Here is a 16,691-nt window from a genome sequence, read left to right on the forward strand (position 1 = left end):
TATTTCATCAGATCCATGGCTCACCATGAAAGCACGTAGCCCAAAAATGCTGGAATGGTCAGCTTTAAGAAAGATTTTGTCTGGACCTTGTTTGCATCTATCTTAAAACCTGAGCAGCTCCACCTTTCTCTAGCTTTTGTCATTAACCATATAAATAGTTAGAGCTTGCTAAACTCCCAGGAACAGTAGTAACCTGTGGGACTCATGACACAAGTGCCCCAGACAAGCCTTGGAGAATCCTACCGAAGTCCTTTAAGGTACTCCCATTTCAGGCTGCTTCCTCCACCCTCTGACTTAGTTTAACCATTGTCCTCTTCCTCCCCACAGCTGATCAACCAAACCACAGTGTGAGCCACATCACAGGCCTGGGGCAATGGGATGGCTGGGGGGGGGCATAAATGGTCCTGCAAAGCACCACAGCATGGTTATCATCCTTCACGCAACTGCAGTATACACACATACACAAACACACACATATTCTTTCTGATATTTACCCTCCAGGGCAGACTCTTCATCAGGCACCAGCTCCACCACAATCTCCTTATCTCCTTCATCTTTAGCCAACCAGCGGTGTGCCACAAATGTATAGACATCCATTCCTTCTTCCTCCTTGGTCTCCTCTTCTTCCTCCTCATCAGACTTCTTTTTCTTCTTCTTCTTCTTATCGGACTCCTTCGTCTTTGTGGCAAGTCGCTTCAGTGTGACACTCTCCAGGAACCAGCCATCCCCAATGCCTGTCCCATCGTGGCCTATCCGAATCTTATAAATCTTGCCAACATCTGCAGCCTCTCTCTACCACCAAGGGAAAGTCAGCACCCAGGAGGTTATAAGACATCTTAACTTCATAAAGTACATTCTTAAAAATGAGGAGCATCACCTCTATCACCCAAAATCATCTAAGCAAGGATAAGATCAATTTTTTATGCAAGTTTACCTTCACTTTTTCTTTCTTGTTTTATTCTTTCATAACTCCCATCACCAAATCTCATCTGAACAGACTGAGCCGAAGACATTCAGAACAACCATGGCAAGGACAGGAGCTGAATTCGTATTTACTGTGCTCTCTACTTCTCCATTGCTCTCCTCACTAGTATTGTCTCTATGTTGGCATTAAAGGTGAATATGCCAAAATATCATACTAGTTTATGAGATTCTCAGTGCCCGAGTTTTTTTTTAAATGAATAGGACTACAAGGATGTTGTGAGATTATGCAGGGAGAAAATGAGAAGGCCCAAAGATGAACTAGGGCCCAAAACTTAATCTGGCTACTGCAGTAAAAGACAATAAAGAATGTTTCTATAAGTACATTAGCAACAAAAGGAGAGCCAAGGAGAATCTTCATCCTTTATTGGATATGGGGGGAAACATAGTGACAAAGGCTGAGGAAAAAGCCGAGGTACTCAATGCCATCTTTGCCTCAGCCTTTAATAGTAAGACCAGTTTTTCTCTGGGTACCCAGCCCCCTGAGCTGGACAACATGGACAGGGAGCAGAATGAAGCCCCCAGAATCCAAGGGGAAATGGCTAGCAACCTGCTACACCACTTAGACACACACAAGTCTGTGTGTCTAGATGACATCCACTGGGCACCCACCACCAAGGGTACTGAGGGAGTTGGTGGAAGTGCTCACCGAGCCGCTTTCCATAATTTATCAGCAGTCCTGGCTAACTGGGGAGATCCCAGTTGAGTGGTGTCTAGCAAATGTGACGCAGATCTACAAGAAGGGACAGAAGGAGGATCTGGGGAACTACAGGCCTGTCAGTCTGACCTCATGTCAGGGAAGGTTATGGAGCAGATCATCTTGAGACCCATCATGCTGTACATACAGGAGAACCAGATGATCGGGCCCAGTCAGCATGGGTTTATGAAAGGCAGGTCCTGCTTGACTAACTTAATCTCCTTCTGTGACTAGGTGACCCTCTTAGTGGATGAGGTAAAGGTTGTGGATGTTGCCTACATTGACTTTAGTAAAGCCTTTGACACCATTTCCAAAAGCATTCTCCTGGAGAAAGTGGCTGCTTATGTCTTGGACAAGAGTACTCTTGCCTGGGTAAAAAACTGGCTGGATGGCCAGGCCCAAAGAATTGCGGTGAATAGAGTTAGATTCCAGTTGGTGGCTGGTCACAAGTGGTGTTCCCCAGGGCTCAGTACTGGGGCCAGTTCTATTTAATATCTTTATCAATGACCTGGATGAGGGGATCGAGTGCACCCTCAGTAAGTTTGCAGACAACACCAAGTTGGGCAGAAGTGTTGATCTGCTTGAGGGTAGGAAGGCTTTGCAGAGGGATCTGGACAGCCTGGGGCAATGGGCTGAGGCCAATGGCGTGAGGTTCACCAAGGCCAAGTGCCAGGTCCTGCACTTGGGTCACACCAGCTGCATGGATGCTACAGGCCTGGGGCAGAGCAGCTGGAGAGCTGCCTGGCGGACAAGGACCCTGGGGGTGTTGGTCGACAGCGGCTGAATATGAGCCAGCAGTGTGCCCAGGTGGCCAAGGAGGCCACCACCATCCTGGCCTGTATCAGCAGGATGGGTGTGTGTGGCCAGCAGGACTGGGGCAGTGACCATCCCCCTGTACTCGGCACTGGTGAGGCCCCACCTCGAGTGCTGTGTCCAGTTTTGGGCCCCTCACCACAAGAAAGACCTTGAGGTGCTGGAGCGTGTCCAGAGAAGGGCAACGGAGCTGGTGAGGGGTCTGGAGCACAAGTGTGGTGAGGAGCGGCTGAGGGAGCTGGGGGTGTTCAGCCTGGAGAAAAGGAGGCTGAGGGGAGACCTTCTCGCTCTCTGCAGCTCCCTGAAAGGAGGTTGTAGAGAAGTGGGGCTGGGTCTCTTCTCCCAAGGAACAGGCGACAGGACAAGAGGAAACAGCCTCAAGGTGCGCCAGGGGAGGTTTAGGATGGATATCAGGAAAAATTTCTTCAAGCAAAAATTGTCAAACATTGGAAGAGGCTGCCCAGGGAAGTGGTGGAATCACCATCCCTGGAGGTATTTAAAAGCCGGGTAGACATGGTGCTGAGGGACATGGTTTAGTGGTGGTTTTGGCAGTGTTACATTAACGGTTGGACTCGATGATCTTAACGGTCTTTTCCAATCTAAACAATTCTATGATTCTAAATGAGTAATAAGAAACATTTAATGCTTAGCATGAGATATGAACCAAGGAAGAATCAATAATGGTATGGCAAAAAGGCAGTAAACTTGGACTCAGATAACCTGATCTCTGACAGGGACCATGGGATTGGACTGCCATTCTCCTTACTTCTCATCTGGAAAATTAGAAGAGTATCTTCTCACTTTGCTAGTGAGCAGAGAGGATACAATCACTAGTGATTACAATGCATCAGTGGCAGAAGGCTGTATCAGGAAGATTTCCATCTCTCTAGTCAATACAGCAAATACGAAACCTTGTTGGTTGAGATTATTTGTCTGGATTACTACCTAATGAAGTAGGATAGAAGGTTTTACTCCATGCAACCCTTCAACAACCAATGACATGTTTCTGATGATTGCTTATGCTATTAGGCAGTGTTTATGTTATAAAACTTGCAAACATTTGCTTCAGGCTGAAATCTGGCAACTTGGCGTATAAGGTTTCAGTCTAGAGGCATTTTTTTCTATAGTAGATTAGAACAAAATCAATTGCACACAAGATGCTTATCAGAAAACTAAAATTGATCCAGCTGCCCTGGCATAAAGAATGTGTCTTTCTTTACACCGCTTTATCCTTAGATTTGCTATAATCATCCTGCATGCCCTGTCTATATCTGATGGCATTTCCTATTAGTATGTAGCTCACAGAATCTTATTCTCGCCCATATCTTTCTGTAAATATTAATATCATGAAAGAGATAGAGGATCTGCCTGTTCATGCTTCACAGCTTCTGCCTTGTGTGCTTATGAAAAAAAATCACAGAAAATGGGCAGAACTTTAAAGCCCAGCAATAAACATCTGAGAGAGGGCATAAACATGGCTATGTAAACAGAACACTGTACATATGACTTTATCATAAATCTGATATTGGCTAATGGCTTTTACTCGTAAATTTTGGAAAAGTTATTTCATTTAAAATCAGAGAAACCTAATCTTAAAATTATGAAGTCTTAAAAAAGCAAGCATTTATAAAGTGCTTGTCATCTTAAATCCCAAGGAACTCATTAAAAATGGATAAACATCACTAACTCCATTCTGTAAAGCAAGAAACTGAGGCAGGAGGAGGTGAACTGATCTCAAAAATACACGTTACAAAACTGCAGTAAAGCTGTGGATAAAGGCACCTCCATTTGGCCAGTGACACCGGGAAGGATTCCCCAATCTTTATGATTCCCCAGTCTTGATGATTCAGGGGAGCTTCCACAGCTAGGTCCAAGTAGGTGCTTAACTATGATGAGATGGATCCCACCTCTGTGGGACTGCAAATTCACAAGGAAACCTAGACACCACCGTGCTGAGCCTTGTGCTGTGAGCCCATACTACAGATGTGCCGTAAATCCTGCTTCCATCTGGACTCTGTGCTTTACTGTCCAGATGCTGGTGTCTCCTGAGGTTACTTCCATACACAAGTATGTGGATCTGACATGCACCGTGATTGTGAAGTGCTCACCAGACTAGTGCTACAGGCAGTAAAAAATCCATGGGGCACTCACACATTCACAGAAATTACAGCGGCAAACCTCTGCAGGGTTGGGCTGACAACATGTACCCGTGGCAAAAGGTATGTGTGACCACAGGCTAAGCCAGGATTCCTTATGTTCTGTATGGGGTTTCTTTTTCCCCAACTGGATAAAGAAAAGGGACAATAACATGTGGTCAGGCCCAAAATATAAGTTTAAGGTCTCTTGAGATCTAACACAAGTACCTCCTTTTGAAAATAAAGGTAAACAAATGCTGCTATTAGACCATATTCTTCCATGACACTTTTGCTACCAGTACGTCAGAAGATGAAAGTCACTCTGCAAAACACAGAACCTCCCAAAAGAAATGCAACACCTCCCAAAAATACAGAGAGAGGACAGCAGACACCAACAGATCTGGCAATTTTGTTAAGACATGAATTGTTTTTTGTGATTGGGCCAATTAGCCTATTGAGGTCTCAGTTTTGGCTGGTCATTTCTTTCCCCTCATAGAAGCAGAAACGACTGCCCTCATCATACCTTGAAGACGTCTGTGGCTCCCCGTTCAAAGTTGTTCGATCTGTTTTCTAAGATGATCAATTCGGTTTTGCCCGTCTCGCCATAAATCTGCATGAAGACTTTGGCATTGGTGCCTGCGGCCCGCACGTCTCCGGTGACTACAGACACCTCGTAGTTTATCACTAGTCCAAAAATAAAGGCATTAAATCAGCAGACGAGCTCAGATAACAACATTCCCGAGGGCTCAGGTTCAAAATTAAATTACCTTGTCTTAACAAATGACCATGTAGCCGACCATTTGCTCTTATCCAAACCAAATCTGAGATAACACAGCACTTCACTGAGGAATAACCTAACAGTTTTCCCTTTTACAAGTATTAAGCCAGTGTCAGAGGGGTGCAACATAGAGCCTTAAAAGGGAATTTCATTTCAATATTAACCATAGAGTGGTTAAGTGATCTCCTTAATGTAATAGAAGGGAGGGAGTTACACAGAGCAGGGGAAAACCACAGCATCCTTTCTCAGGATCCCAAGGCAAATTTTAACTGTAGCCTTAAAAGAAAATTAATCTACTGATAAAAGTCAAATAGACAGTAGGGATTTGGTCCTTATTTATCAAACAGCCTCTCTCTTCCAGATAATGGGGTAATACAAGCAGGATGGGACATGCTTGTGCAGGACTGGGGCAGGTAAATGTGAAAAAAGCAGAACCCACTGATATGAAGAAGCACCTTGTGCTGTATTACACTGCCCAGGACGTCAATTTTTCATACAATTTCAGGAAACTTAAATGGAAAACTCAGTAATGTTTTTCCAGTTGTTTTAAAAAAACAAACAAACAAAAAAACCCCCCCAACAAACAGCAGAATAATCTACTTTCCTCACCAACATAAGCTCTTTGGGACAGGGAATTTTTTGTTTTGTTGTCTAACACAGTGGTGTCCTGGTCCTTTAAGAATGCTGGTAATACAAATTTAGTCCTAGCTATAAGAAAAGCACAAGTTTCTCAATGTGTTTTATCTCACATTTCTCAATAGGCACAATCTCACTTGGGTAGACCTCCACCTCCACCCTGCCATCAGCCTCATCTTTGTCGAGCCATCGGTTGCAGGGGAACATGTACTGCCTTCCCTGGACCGGAACCGTGATCTGGACACTGGCCAGGAACCAGCCAGACCGGAGACCCACGTTATCGTGTCCGATCAGTATTCGGTTGATCTTGAAAAAAGCAAACAAAAACCGAGAGGGCAGGAAAAAAAACCCCAACACAACAGAATTTACTTAATGTATAAAAATCTCCTTCCCCCGGCACCCTGTTCTTAGACCATGTTCATGTAAATCATGCATATATGTATTTAACTACAAACGTAAAACACATTCTTCACATGCCAGCATGCACGCTAGACTGCCGACGTAATAGCCTGTATAAAATGTATTCCTTAATCTCCAATGCAAAGGTCAAAGATTCTCACATCACATTTAATCCTTAGCTATGTATTGATTCTGAATTCATCTGCTTGCACGACGCACAGAGCCACCTGCAATTAATTCTTACCTTCCCAATATCCATCGTATCTAGGGTAAACTCATCCACTCGACCACGTTCAAAATAATTGCCTAGATCATTATCAGAGACTAAGAGAGGCTCTTTGCTGGAGTCTGCTTTTTCACCGTAGAGTTTGATGAAAACTTTGGAGTCTGAGCTGGCACCTGGGATATCTCCTGTCTTCACACTGATGTGATAACTGACATCTGAAGCGAGATCAACATACAAAATGCAGAGACGTGAGTGGCATTTCCAGTGCTCAGCCAGGCTATTGCCTTCAAACAGATATCGAGGAGGGTGACTCCAGCTACAGACACAGAAAGAACTTTGCTCCTCCGTTCATCCATCCAGATCTTAGGACCACATTGTCACACCTTGGAATTATTTACCAAAACATAAGAGATGCAACAGTTACACTAATAAGCAGAAAATGTCCTGTACTCCTCCCTCGCACCATAAAAATGAGCTTAGGCAAGTGAGGTGATTTCACTTTTTTTATACTTACAATTTAATTCAATAGCTTTTGACTTTTTTTGCTAAAACAAAACAAAAAGCATCTCAACCTGTGCTGTTTTCTAAAGAAAATTGTAGTATTGGAACCCCGGTTCTCCAGAAAAGGACAGTGTAATCTTTTTGGTGATTTTCTTCTGGCAACACAAAGTTATTCACCAGAATCTACTCTATTAAAGCAGTGGCAATTCAAGATCCCTCAGAGAAAGCTATACAAGAAAGCAATTCTTAAACAATGACGTTAAAAATCAAAGTTTCTTTCTACATATATAATGTTGCAATTATTCTCTTTTATGCAAATTAATCCCTTACATAAACTAGGATTTAAGGGTCAGAGGCTTTTCTCCCCCAAGTGACCTACTGCAGCTTCTTGCATAACAATGGCAAGAAAAAGCCTAGTAGATTTACTGTGAACTGCCTGAATTTGTAAGTAGAATAAAGCGAGTAAATATGTGCGTAACAGCTCAAACCCAGACTTTATTTTTTTCCAAGCTAAACTCACTTTTTAGCATTGGTGACTCCCCAGCAGGCACTAATTCTCGGACAATCTGACCATCGTCCTCATTTTTGTCAAGCCATCTGGTTTACAAAGAGAAGTAAGTTATCTTTGAATAATTAGGACCTATTAGACCTTTCAAAATCTAGGCTGGCTCCACACATAGTAATAATTCCCACCACAGTCATAAAGATATTTTTACATGGCTCTGTGTCTCTGTTATGTTTGCAGGAGCTTGACCAGACCCTACGGCAGTCACACTTTAAACCTCCAGTTTTGCAAGAAGAGAGACCACGAGAGCCTTGTGTGTAGCACAGCAGGTAAGCATCTGCTGTGATGTCCATCTGTCCGGAAAGCACAGACGCCATAGGCACAAGTTATTCCTGGAAAGAGGTGATCTCAGTCTCTTGAAAGCATTGACCTTCATTGACCAGAGATGCTTGTAGCCTTTATTACTAACCACCTTGATTACAAACTTCAGGACACTGAAGTTACTAAAACTCCCTTTTTTGTGTGTGTTTCTTACACTGGTTCATCATCTCTTTTCCTCTCTTTACAAATGAGTGTGTAACCTTTTTGCCTCCACCAAGGAAGGGCTGAATGATGTTGTTCCCCATTTCAGGGCTGGGTATACATGGAGGCAGCTGGCACCAGCAAAAGGAAGGATTTCCATTGTTTCTCAACATTAATCTAATGATCCAACTAGACTAATTTGCCAGTCACAAAGCAAAATGTAGCGTGATCTCAAGGGAAAAAGAATCTGAAAGGAAAATGGAGGGGAACAAATTGCTAATCTGGTAGCCTTCACAGCTGCTCCTTGAGCCTCAGGGATGAAGGAATTACAACCCCAAGCCCATCATACGCTGTACAGCAATCGTCGTATGACAACAGCAAGGGCCCTGGCAGAGGTTTCGCACTTTCTACTTCAAACCCCAGCTGCTGCATCATTCAGGACATTCCTGTAAGCATCTGCTTAGGGTCAGGTTTCCCACAGCCGAGCACTTCAGTCCCTGAACATCGTGTCGTAAGAGCAGGTTCCTAGAAAGCCCCTTGTTCCCAGGTACGCAGCAACCTGCAGGAGCATCTTTTGCAGTTAAAAATACTGCTTGAAACCAGCGGGGCTGAACAAAGGACAAGTGAGCAAGCTCTGGCAGGTCATGCAGGGTATTTAAATTGCTATAATTAATCCCAGAACTAGAAAGAGAAAAACAAACCCCCAGAAACTGTTTCTTCTTAAAGAAGGCCACACAGCTATGTGAATGACACCAGGCCGCAGAAGACCTGCTTCTGCACAAACACATGCAGCGCAGATGTACGGCAAGCTTCCTGCAACGTCACCATGCCACGTGTGTCCTCCTTGGCCAACCCTCAACGCAAAAAAAGGAGGGGAGCTCACTTCCCAGTTAAACTTTCACCTTTGATTTTGCTGAGGAGCCGGCACACACGGCAACCAGCAAACGACCCTCACAACAGGGTCTTTGGGACATGAATAAGTGCCCACTGACAGCAGGATCAAACCGATGGTGTCTCACTGGTAATAAGCCAGCACAGTTTACAGTCATGACCAGTTGGACTCGCCATGGTGACCAAGAGGAAACCAGGCATTTTGGAACACCAAGGACAACAGGTCTCCATTTCATCCATCTGAAGGAACGTTATCTTTTTAGTATCCTCCTCTCCCTTCCCACCCAGAGGAAAACAATAAGCACAAAGAAACCATGCAAAAAACCAGCACGTGGAAAGGAATCCAAACGTGAGCTAGAGCCAGCCGGTCCCAGAAGCACTTAGCAGCAAAGTCCCCATGCAAAAGAGGTGCATGCAGCCCCACCACACAGACACATATCTTCACTCCCAGCTCCCCTCTAAGCTTTGGCGGGTTGTCGGGTATGCAGTCTACCCCGTATTCTTCCCTTTCACTCTGTAAAGCGGGTGGCCATGTGCAGGTGGCTTGAGAAGGGCTAAAAGCTAAGGGGGTCAGCATGAAGGTGGTGAACACGCGGACATGTGATGACCACACAAACACCATGTGAGGGCATCAGGTGCGGTGTTGTGCCTCAGTGGAGGCTGAGCGGTGTAGAGGGGATAAAGGAGAAGAAAAATCTGTGGGGAAGACCGTGAAATTGGTGTCAAGAATTGAGCAAGGGGGGAGTGTAAGAAGGGCAGAAGAGGAGCATGCCAAGACATCGCGTTGTCTTAAGAAAGAAAGCATTTATTGATGTTTTGGGGTTGGGGGATTATTTTTTTTTTTTACCTGTTAGAACTGGTCCTTAATACCTTTGTATCTTGTAGTTCTTGATGCTGGCTCAGGATTCACGTCCTTGGACAGGTATCCAATGGCTAAGGGATCACACCATCCCAAAAGTCAAGATGCTTCTGCATACATTGATGTTAACTGGGAGGACCCACAAAATTCCAGCCTGAATTCCACCACCCCGGGACCACTGAATGCAGGAAGGCAGAAGCCCACAAAGTAGATACACCTCTGCTCTGCTGCTGGGCTTTTTTTTTTTCCTGCTGCTTCTGTTGCCAGTGCACATGCTGTTGTTTTCTGTCACCTTCACCATTACTATGTTTTAGAGAAATGTGGAGTTTATCTGGGTGAACCGCTTCTGTGTCAAGGTGTCAGGATGAAAATATGTCCCACAAGAAACAGATCTCTGCGTGCGGCGCGGCAAATGCTAACTGCTTCGGCAGTGAGGATGGACAAGAAAAATTAATCCAAAAAGGAGGACGCACCCCTGTATAAAGGAATTCCCTCTATCAATGTTGGTAGCTACTGATAGCAAGGAAGGGAGCGTGTCTTGGACTGGAAAAGGAGGAGGGAGGTTTATCAGCAGAAGTGGCTTAAGGCTCCTTACTTTGTTTCAGCCAAGAAAATATCTAGAAGTGGCAGAAGCACGATTTTCTCAAGAAGATGACTTTAACTAGTGACAGAGGAAGTATTTGGATGAGCGATGCCATTGCATTCCTTCCCTTCAGCACATATGCTGCAATATCCTAATTTTACTTCAATGTAATTCCAATCGCGTATCACTGAGCAGCAGATTGCAACCAGGGGTTTATAGTCTTACACTGAACGCAAATGGATCGACACATTATAAACACATCAGGCTGCGGAAAATAGAAATTTTCAGCATAATGCAATCATATTCCTAGCACAAAAGACCTGTCAAAATCTTTTATTTTACCAGGGCTTCCGCGCAATTTCAGTGCATGTAATTCACGTGCCACTGTGGGGTTTCAGGGGTGTCATCATGTCCTGTATCAGATACTTAATTCTAAAGAGATACTGTACGTCCAATAACCCAAAATGGTCATAAATATGACACGAAAGCCACTTCACAGAGAATTTCTAGAAGATCAGAGTGTCAGGGAAACAGTGTAAAAAAATATGGTATGACATCATATTTAGCATTTGAAATCCTGCAGATGATAGCCTGTGTGCAATTAGAATGATTAGCCCATCCGTTAGATTCAGATACATATGTATTTGTGTGTCTTTAGATATAACCTATATATATAAATATGTGTAAAACAGATAGACATTTCAGTCTATTTTTAGGCAGCAAAAGGAGGTTTCTCTGGATCCTTTGTATGATGAACACTTTTGGCATTTGGTTGAATAAATGTTCTTTCACAGGAACCTCCTGGTGCATCATCCCATTCATGTTCTGTCTGTTGTTCTTCAGAGAATTACCGATATTCCCTTATGCTTGTGCTGGAGAAAAATTAGGATGGTGCAGTCCATATGCTTAGAAAAAAATGTAACGAAGTATCATTGAAGATTTCAGTGGAGCTGTAATGATTTATAGCATATAGAATTCTATCCTGTCACGAACTCACGACTTTGCCTGATTGAAAATTCATTTCTGTCTGGGATATAAATATTATTAAAAATAGACTATTTTAGAGAATGTCAGCTAGTCCACGCCTGGACTTCCACTGAGCCTTGAGGAGAAAATGGAATCTGAAGAACTCAGTTCTGAGCTTCAGAAAGGTTCAGCTCCAGTTCTGGGGCGAAAGGTGAACTCCTTCATTTTGAACTTTCTAGCAGTATTCATAATCACGTACGTAAACCACATCAGGTGTTATAAAGTATCAATTGTTCAGTTGTGCCACTGAATGATTCGGTGTTCAGTCCCTAAAAGCACGGATGTTATAATGTCCTGTGGTCATAAGGGAGGAATAACACTGCAGTGCATCCGAGTGACCTACTAGTAATTCTGCAAATAAGGCTCTGAGAAGTTACTCGTATTTACTTCTTGCAAGCACAGATCAAATGACCGCTTTAAAAACCACTGACTCTAGGAAGACCTACAAGCCATTCCCTTTACAGCCAACTGCTTTAAGAGTTGAAAGCACAGGCCTGGAACTCATTATTCCTCGATGCTTTTCCTGAATCTGACACCAACTCACAATTAATCCACTTAGCTTCTCTTTATCTCTGCTGGCTCCCTTGCACAACAAAGACAGTCCTTCTCATTGAGCTCTCATGACTATTAGGTAATAGATGTTCCTGTAGAGTCATAAAAAGGCTTTCAAGTTAAAAGACAAAACATAGCCATGTGTATGAGTATGTAAACAACAAGAACAGACACTTCAAGGAGTTATATGCAATGAAGATCTATAAGGATATCCTACAGAGCTTAGTTACAGTGGATGATGGTTAGCCAGCTCTTTGCTGTAATATCTGACCTCCACATGGTGGCACAGCCTGGTTTTTACAGAGGGAAGATGCCTGTGAAGCTTCCTGCATGGGTGACATGTGTTTCTGCGGGAAGGCATTTTGTCCTCTAGCTGTCTCACAGTAGAAGCTAAGCAGCAGAAAGTCAATGGAGTAGCTTTCAGTAAGGACACAGCAGCAGAAGTTTTTTTCTCCAGACCATGCAATTGTGCTGTGTAGAGGAGTGGAAGTTAATCAGGTCTTGGAGATGAAGGCAACGAGAACATCAACACGGCCACTGGCTGGCCACAGATTGGCCAAGCAGAAACAGAAGCTTCCCTGTTGTCCCCCAGATGGAGTCTATAACTACCCTCGCTTGCATTGGCTCACAAAAAGAAGGCCTCTCTTCTTGGCCAAGTCTTCTTCAACATCTTGACTCTGAAGAAACAGGTGAAGCAGGCCTCTCTGAGCGCCTGCCCATGCAGAGAGGACATAAGCTGTCCTTGGCCTACAGGACTGGAGGGGAACATCCAAACGCTGCAGGTCATGGAAACGTTTATCCCTCACACGGAGGATGCAGTGGGTGAGCACCTTCGCCCTCAGATATCTCCAGACTCCATGACGACACCCGTATACTGCGATGATGCCCCCGTCTCTCAAGAGACACAGGCACCAAAGATAGTGAGAGGGAGCAGCTGTCCCTGTGTTTGGAGGTGATCAGTCATGTTACCTTCTCAATCTGAGAGGAAGAGATAATGCTGGCACAAGGACAGCAAACAAAGCTGCACGAGCAACACTGATTTCACTCGGAAAAAGAGTCATTAAGAAAGGCAAGAAGAGTGGAATTCCATCACTTGTGTCTTGAAGCCTGAATGCACCCCATTAATATTTTGGGCATAAGAGGCTTCGGGGTTTTTTTCCCCTTCCTTTTTCAGTCCCTGGCCTGAGGGGAAATGCCCCAAGGACTCTGATGCTTCTGACCCAGAGTGCGAACCTCAGGGGCAGGGGGTCATCACTCCCAGCTGAGGGAAGACACCCAGTTATACAGTCAAGCAAAGAGACAATTCAAAAAGAAATCTTTTCCATGAGCCAGCTGCACGGTGCAGTCAGACACAGAAGTGTCTCTGAGGACTCTGAGCAAAACAGCTATTCACGTGGACACTCCATGTCCAAGTAAAAACCCATCTCGCTTGCCTGCCTAACTCAGTAAAGCATATGGTCGTTAAATATGTATCAAAAGGCAGCAACGACAACACGGTGGTTTGTTCTTTGAGAAGGGAGAGACTGGCTTGCTTCTCGCAGCCAGGATGACATTGCATCTGCCGCTCCGAGCTGTCTCCCCGGTGGGTTTGCTCTCTGATGTGACGGGGCTTTAGCAAGGCAGAGAGGCTGGGGCTGGCTCCTGGCATGTACTTGGCTGACTCCCCTCATTACAGTGGAATTCTTCCCGATTTGCAGTGACAGGAGACAAATAACCGGCTCTAGTGCTTTTACCTTTGTTTGCAGTTTTAAAATAATTGTGTCTGCATTTTACAATTCCACTTGTTCCCCGGGAGATGAGTTTTTAGAACAGGTACTTGGTGTTAAGTGGAGCTCGGTGGACTTCCATCTTACAGGGTGGACACCTTGAGAGGGCAAGTGGGGCTTTAGAGGACACTGGGCTACACTGAAGTTTGTCTCTTTATGTTTTCACCCAGTTCTCTCTGGTTTGTGCTGCGATGCTGAGGCAGGCCCTAATTAGTGCCAGGACAGATGGGGCATCTTATTCCCCATGGGAATGGGGCAGCCTTAGTACAGCACATTTCTTTTGGCCACTTGAGTGTCTAGGAAAGAGAAGAATACATTTATAACTCGCCCATAGGGGTGAGCTACAGCCCTCTGCTCTACCGCTGTCTCTGCTGCATGATGTGCGTTTCCCTGCATGCAAGGAGCTCTCAAGATGGCAACGTAGCAATTTTGCATTCTCCCAACACAAAAATAGCATCCCATTGCTCCTGGAAAGATGGGATGTGCATGTGAGGCACCAGAACCCCATCCCACACATGCAATAAAACTAGCAGATTGCAGAGCGTGTTCCTGCAGCAGGCAATTGCAGCGGCACTGGATGTGGTACTGGAAGGTTGCATTTTAGCCTTTTGGAAATTGTCTGTATTACTGAGCTAATTGCGGGGAAGTTCACAATTCATATTGCTGTTCATTTGGTAAGGGGAGTTAGAAGTCTTAAACCTCCCAATCCACACTCTTTGCTTTCCGGCTTAGCAAAAAGAAAAAAAAAGAAAAAAAAAAAAAAAAAAGGATTAAGCTGCGCTCAGAAAATTCCAATCTTGGAAGAACAGCTAGGCTCTTCAAAGTTTGGCAAACACATAGATGGAGGCATCCTTTGCAAGCATTTTTTCCAGTACCTGTAGCAGGGGAATTCCACAGCCTCACTTTCTGGCTGTCCTTCTTCCCTCACTATCACTTTGGCAAGGTACCAGCCACTGCTTCCTCCTTTGCCATCATGCCCTATCCTCACCCTCCTCACCTGCTTCAGCGTTACTGCTTCCACGAAGAATTCATCAGCCTTTGAGAAGGAAAAGGAAAAAGGTAAGGCAATAATTCTCCCTAAAAACAAACAGACCAACCAAATTTATTGTGGCAATCAAACCAACATCATCAGCATGCTGCAAGATAATTCTTCACAAGATGAAGGAGAAAGTACGAATTAATTTACCAAGGAATGAAAGCTTGAATATTTGTGCTAGATGTATAACATTAGATTTAGAAATATATGATCTGCCAGCATTTTAAATCTCCCATGTCATTGCATGCCCTCCGCAGCTGTAAAAAAAAGAAAAGTAATTTGATTATTAAGAAGTTCATACAGAGAGGCAGGAAATCCAAGTTCAAACCCCTGCTCAAATATCAGCTTTCTGGGAAACCTGGGGCAGGTCACTTCACACCACATCCACAGAAGAATTTAGAGTTACAGTTCAAAGACATTACTGCACGTTAAATTCAGACAACATGGACTACTGAGCACAATTTGACCCCAGCCATCCCCTGGCATGCAAACATCAGGCATGGTTGCACAAGGGCGTTCCCAGCTGCTCCATGAGTTGTGTTCAGAGGTTGGTGTGTACCCAGCCCAGCAGCTAAATACCCTTAATACCCTACAAGAGACATGAATTTTATGTCTTTTCTCTTTTTTAGAGTCTGGAAAAAGGCTCAAATCGCCAACCTACAGATTAGCCCAAGTGATGGCCCCTCAGGAGCAGAGCTCTGTTACACAAGAGCTAATGGGAACAGCAGTTCCTGATGGCTGAAGGAAGAGAGATGTATTAAAAGAGCAAATTACCCCTCTAGGAAGTAATACCAGATACCAGACAAGTATCTATGGTACATGTAAAGACACACACACGTGTATGGTAAATACCGTGTGTAAACATGCAGCATATCTGAAGCGTATAGCCCACCAAACAGACATGACTGCTGTGGTTACCATCAGGCCGAGATACCTCTCTAGGTAAGAGCAAGCTCATTCTTCATCTCCCAAAAGCCTGTGAAATACATATGGTGGTAGCATATATCCAGCTAGCTCCCAGAAATCGTGGTGGCAAGGCAATATTTACTTAAATATTTAAGTTTATTAAAACAATCTTAATTTTTCCAGCATTCAGGACTCCAAACTGACCTTTAAAATAAAGACAACTGAACATATTACCACTGATTGAAGTGTTAATGATGGGTTTACACACATGAACAAGCGTTACTTACATACTCAAAACTGCCGAATTGGGGTTTTAAGGTATCAAAACCTCACTGAGTCAGTCTAAGTCAATGAAGTCTAATTCATTAGGCCTGATGTTCATCTTATGTATTAAAGGTTGATGTAAATTAATGAGTAAGTAACTAACTGGAACCACAGCAGGGCAAACACCTAATTTAGAGGCATCTTTAAATGTTACCCTCTCTACAGGCTGTTAGTTTGCATCTGCGAGCAAACTTTTCAAGTTAAATTGGTAGTCAAAGCACTACTGGTTTAAGTGGCTGTAGATCAGAGACCGCACTGACTTTGCTACATTTCTTTTTAACAAGGTGTCTGAGTTAATCAGTGTAGATACACTCATTCAGTCACTTGGATATATGAGGTCTAAGTTCGTCAGGATCAGTCCTTAAACAGCTTCCAATTCATTCACCAGCTTTCAGCTCCTCATGCCCAGACAGCAGTTTTCCATTAACAGGTTCTAGTTTGGTTTATATCATCTGGACACTATTAATCGCATGAATTGGTTTCCAAAATTATTTCTTCTTCCCCCCGCCCCCAGTCATGCAAGTTACCCTATAACTCATTTTTAGGTGTAATAAT

General features: G+C 44.0%; 1 protein-coding gene across 1 annotated transcript in view; it reads right to left on the minus strand.

Moving 5' to 3' along the window:
- LOC128902657 (lipoxygenase homology domain-containing protein 1-like) overlaps nt 1-16,691 on the minus strand; it is a 153,655-nt gene that overhangs the window by 76,186 nt on the left and 60,778 nt on the right. Inside the window, exons 15-20 of the mRNA XM_054186019.1 lie at nt 14,746-14,906; nt 7,687-7,763; nt 6,684-6,880; nt 6,154-6,346; nt 5,150-5,310; nt 495-792 (exon numbers count right to left, since the gene is read on the minus strand). Coding sequence (XP_054041994.1) covers nt 495-792; nt 5,150-5,310; nt 6,154-6,346; nt 6,684-6,880; nt 7,687-7,763; nt 14,746-14,906 — 1,087 coding nt within the window. The remainder of the gene's footprint in view (nt 1-494; nt 793-5,149; nt 5,311-6,153; nt 6,347-6,683; nt 6,881-7,686; nt 7,764-14,745; nt 14,907-16,691) is intronic.

This window comes from Rissa tridactyla, chromosome Z (assembly GCF_028500815.1).
Source record: "Rissa tridactyla isolate bRisTri1 chromosome Z, bRisTri1.patW.cur.20221130, whole genome shotgun sequence".
Taxonomy (NCBI): Eukaryota; Metazoa; Chordata; class Aves; order Charadriiformes; family Laridae; genus Rissa; species Rissa tridactyla.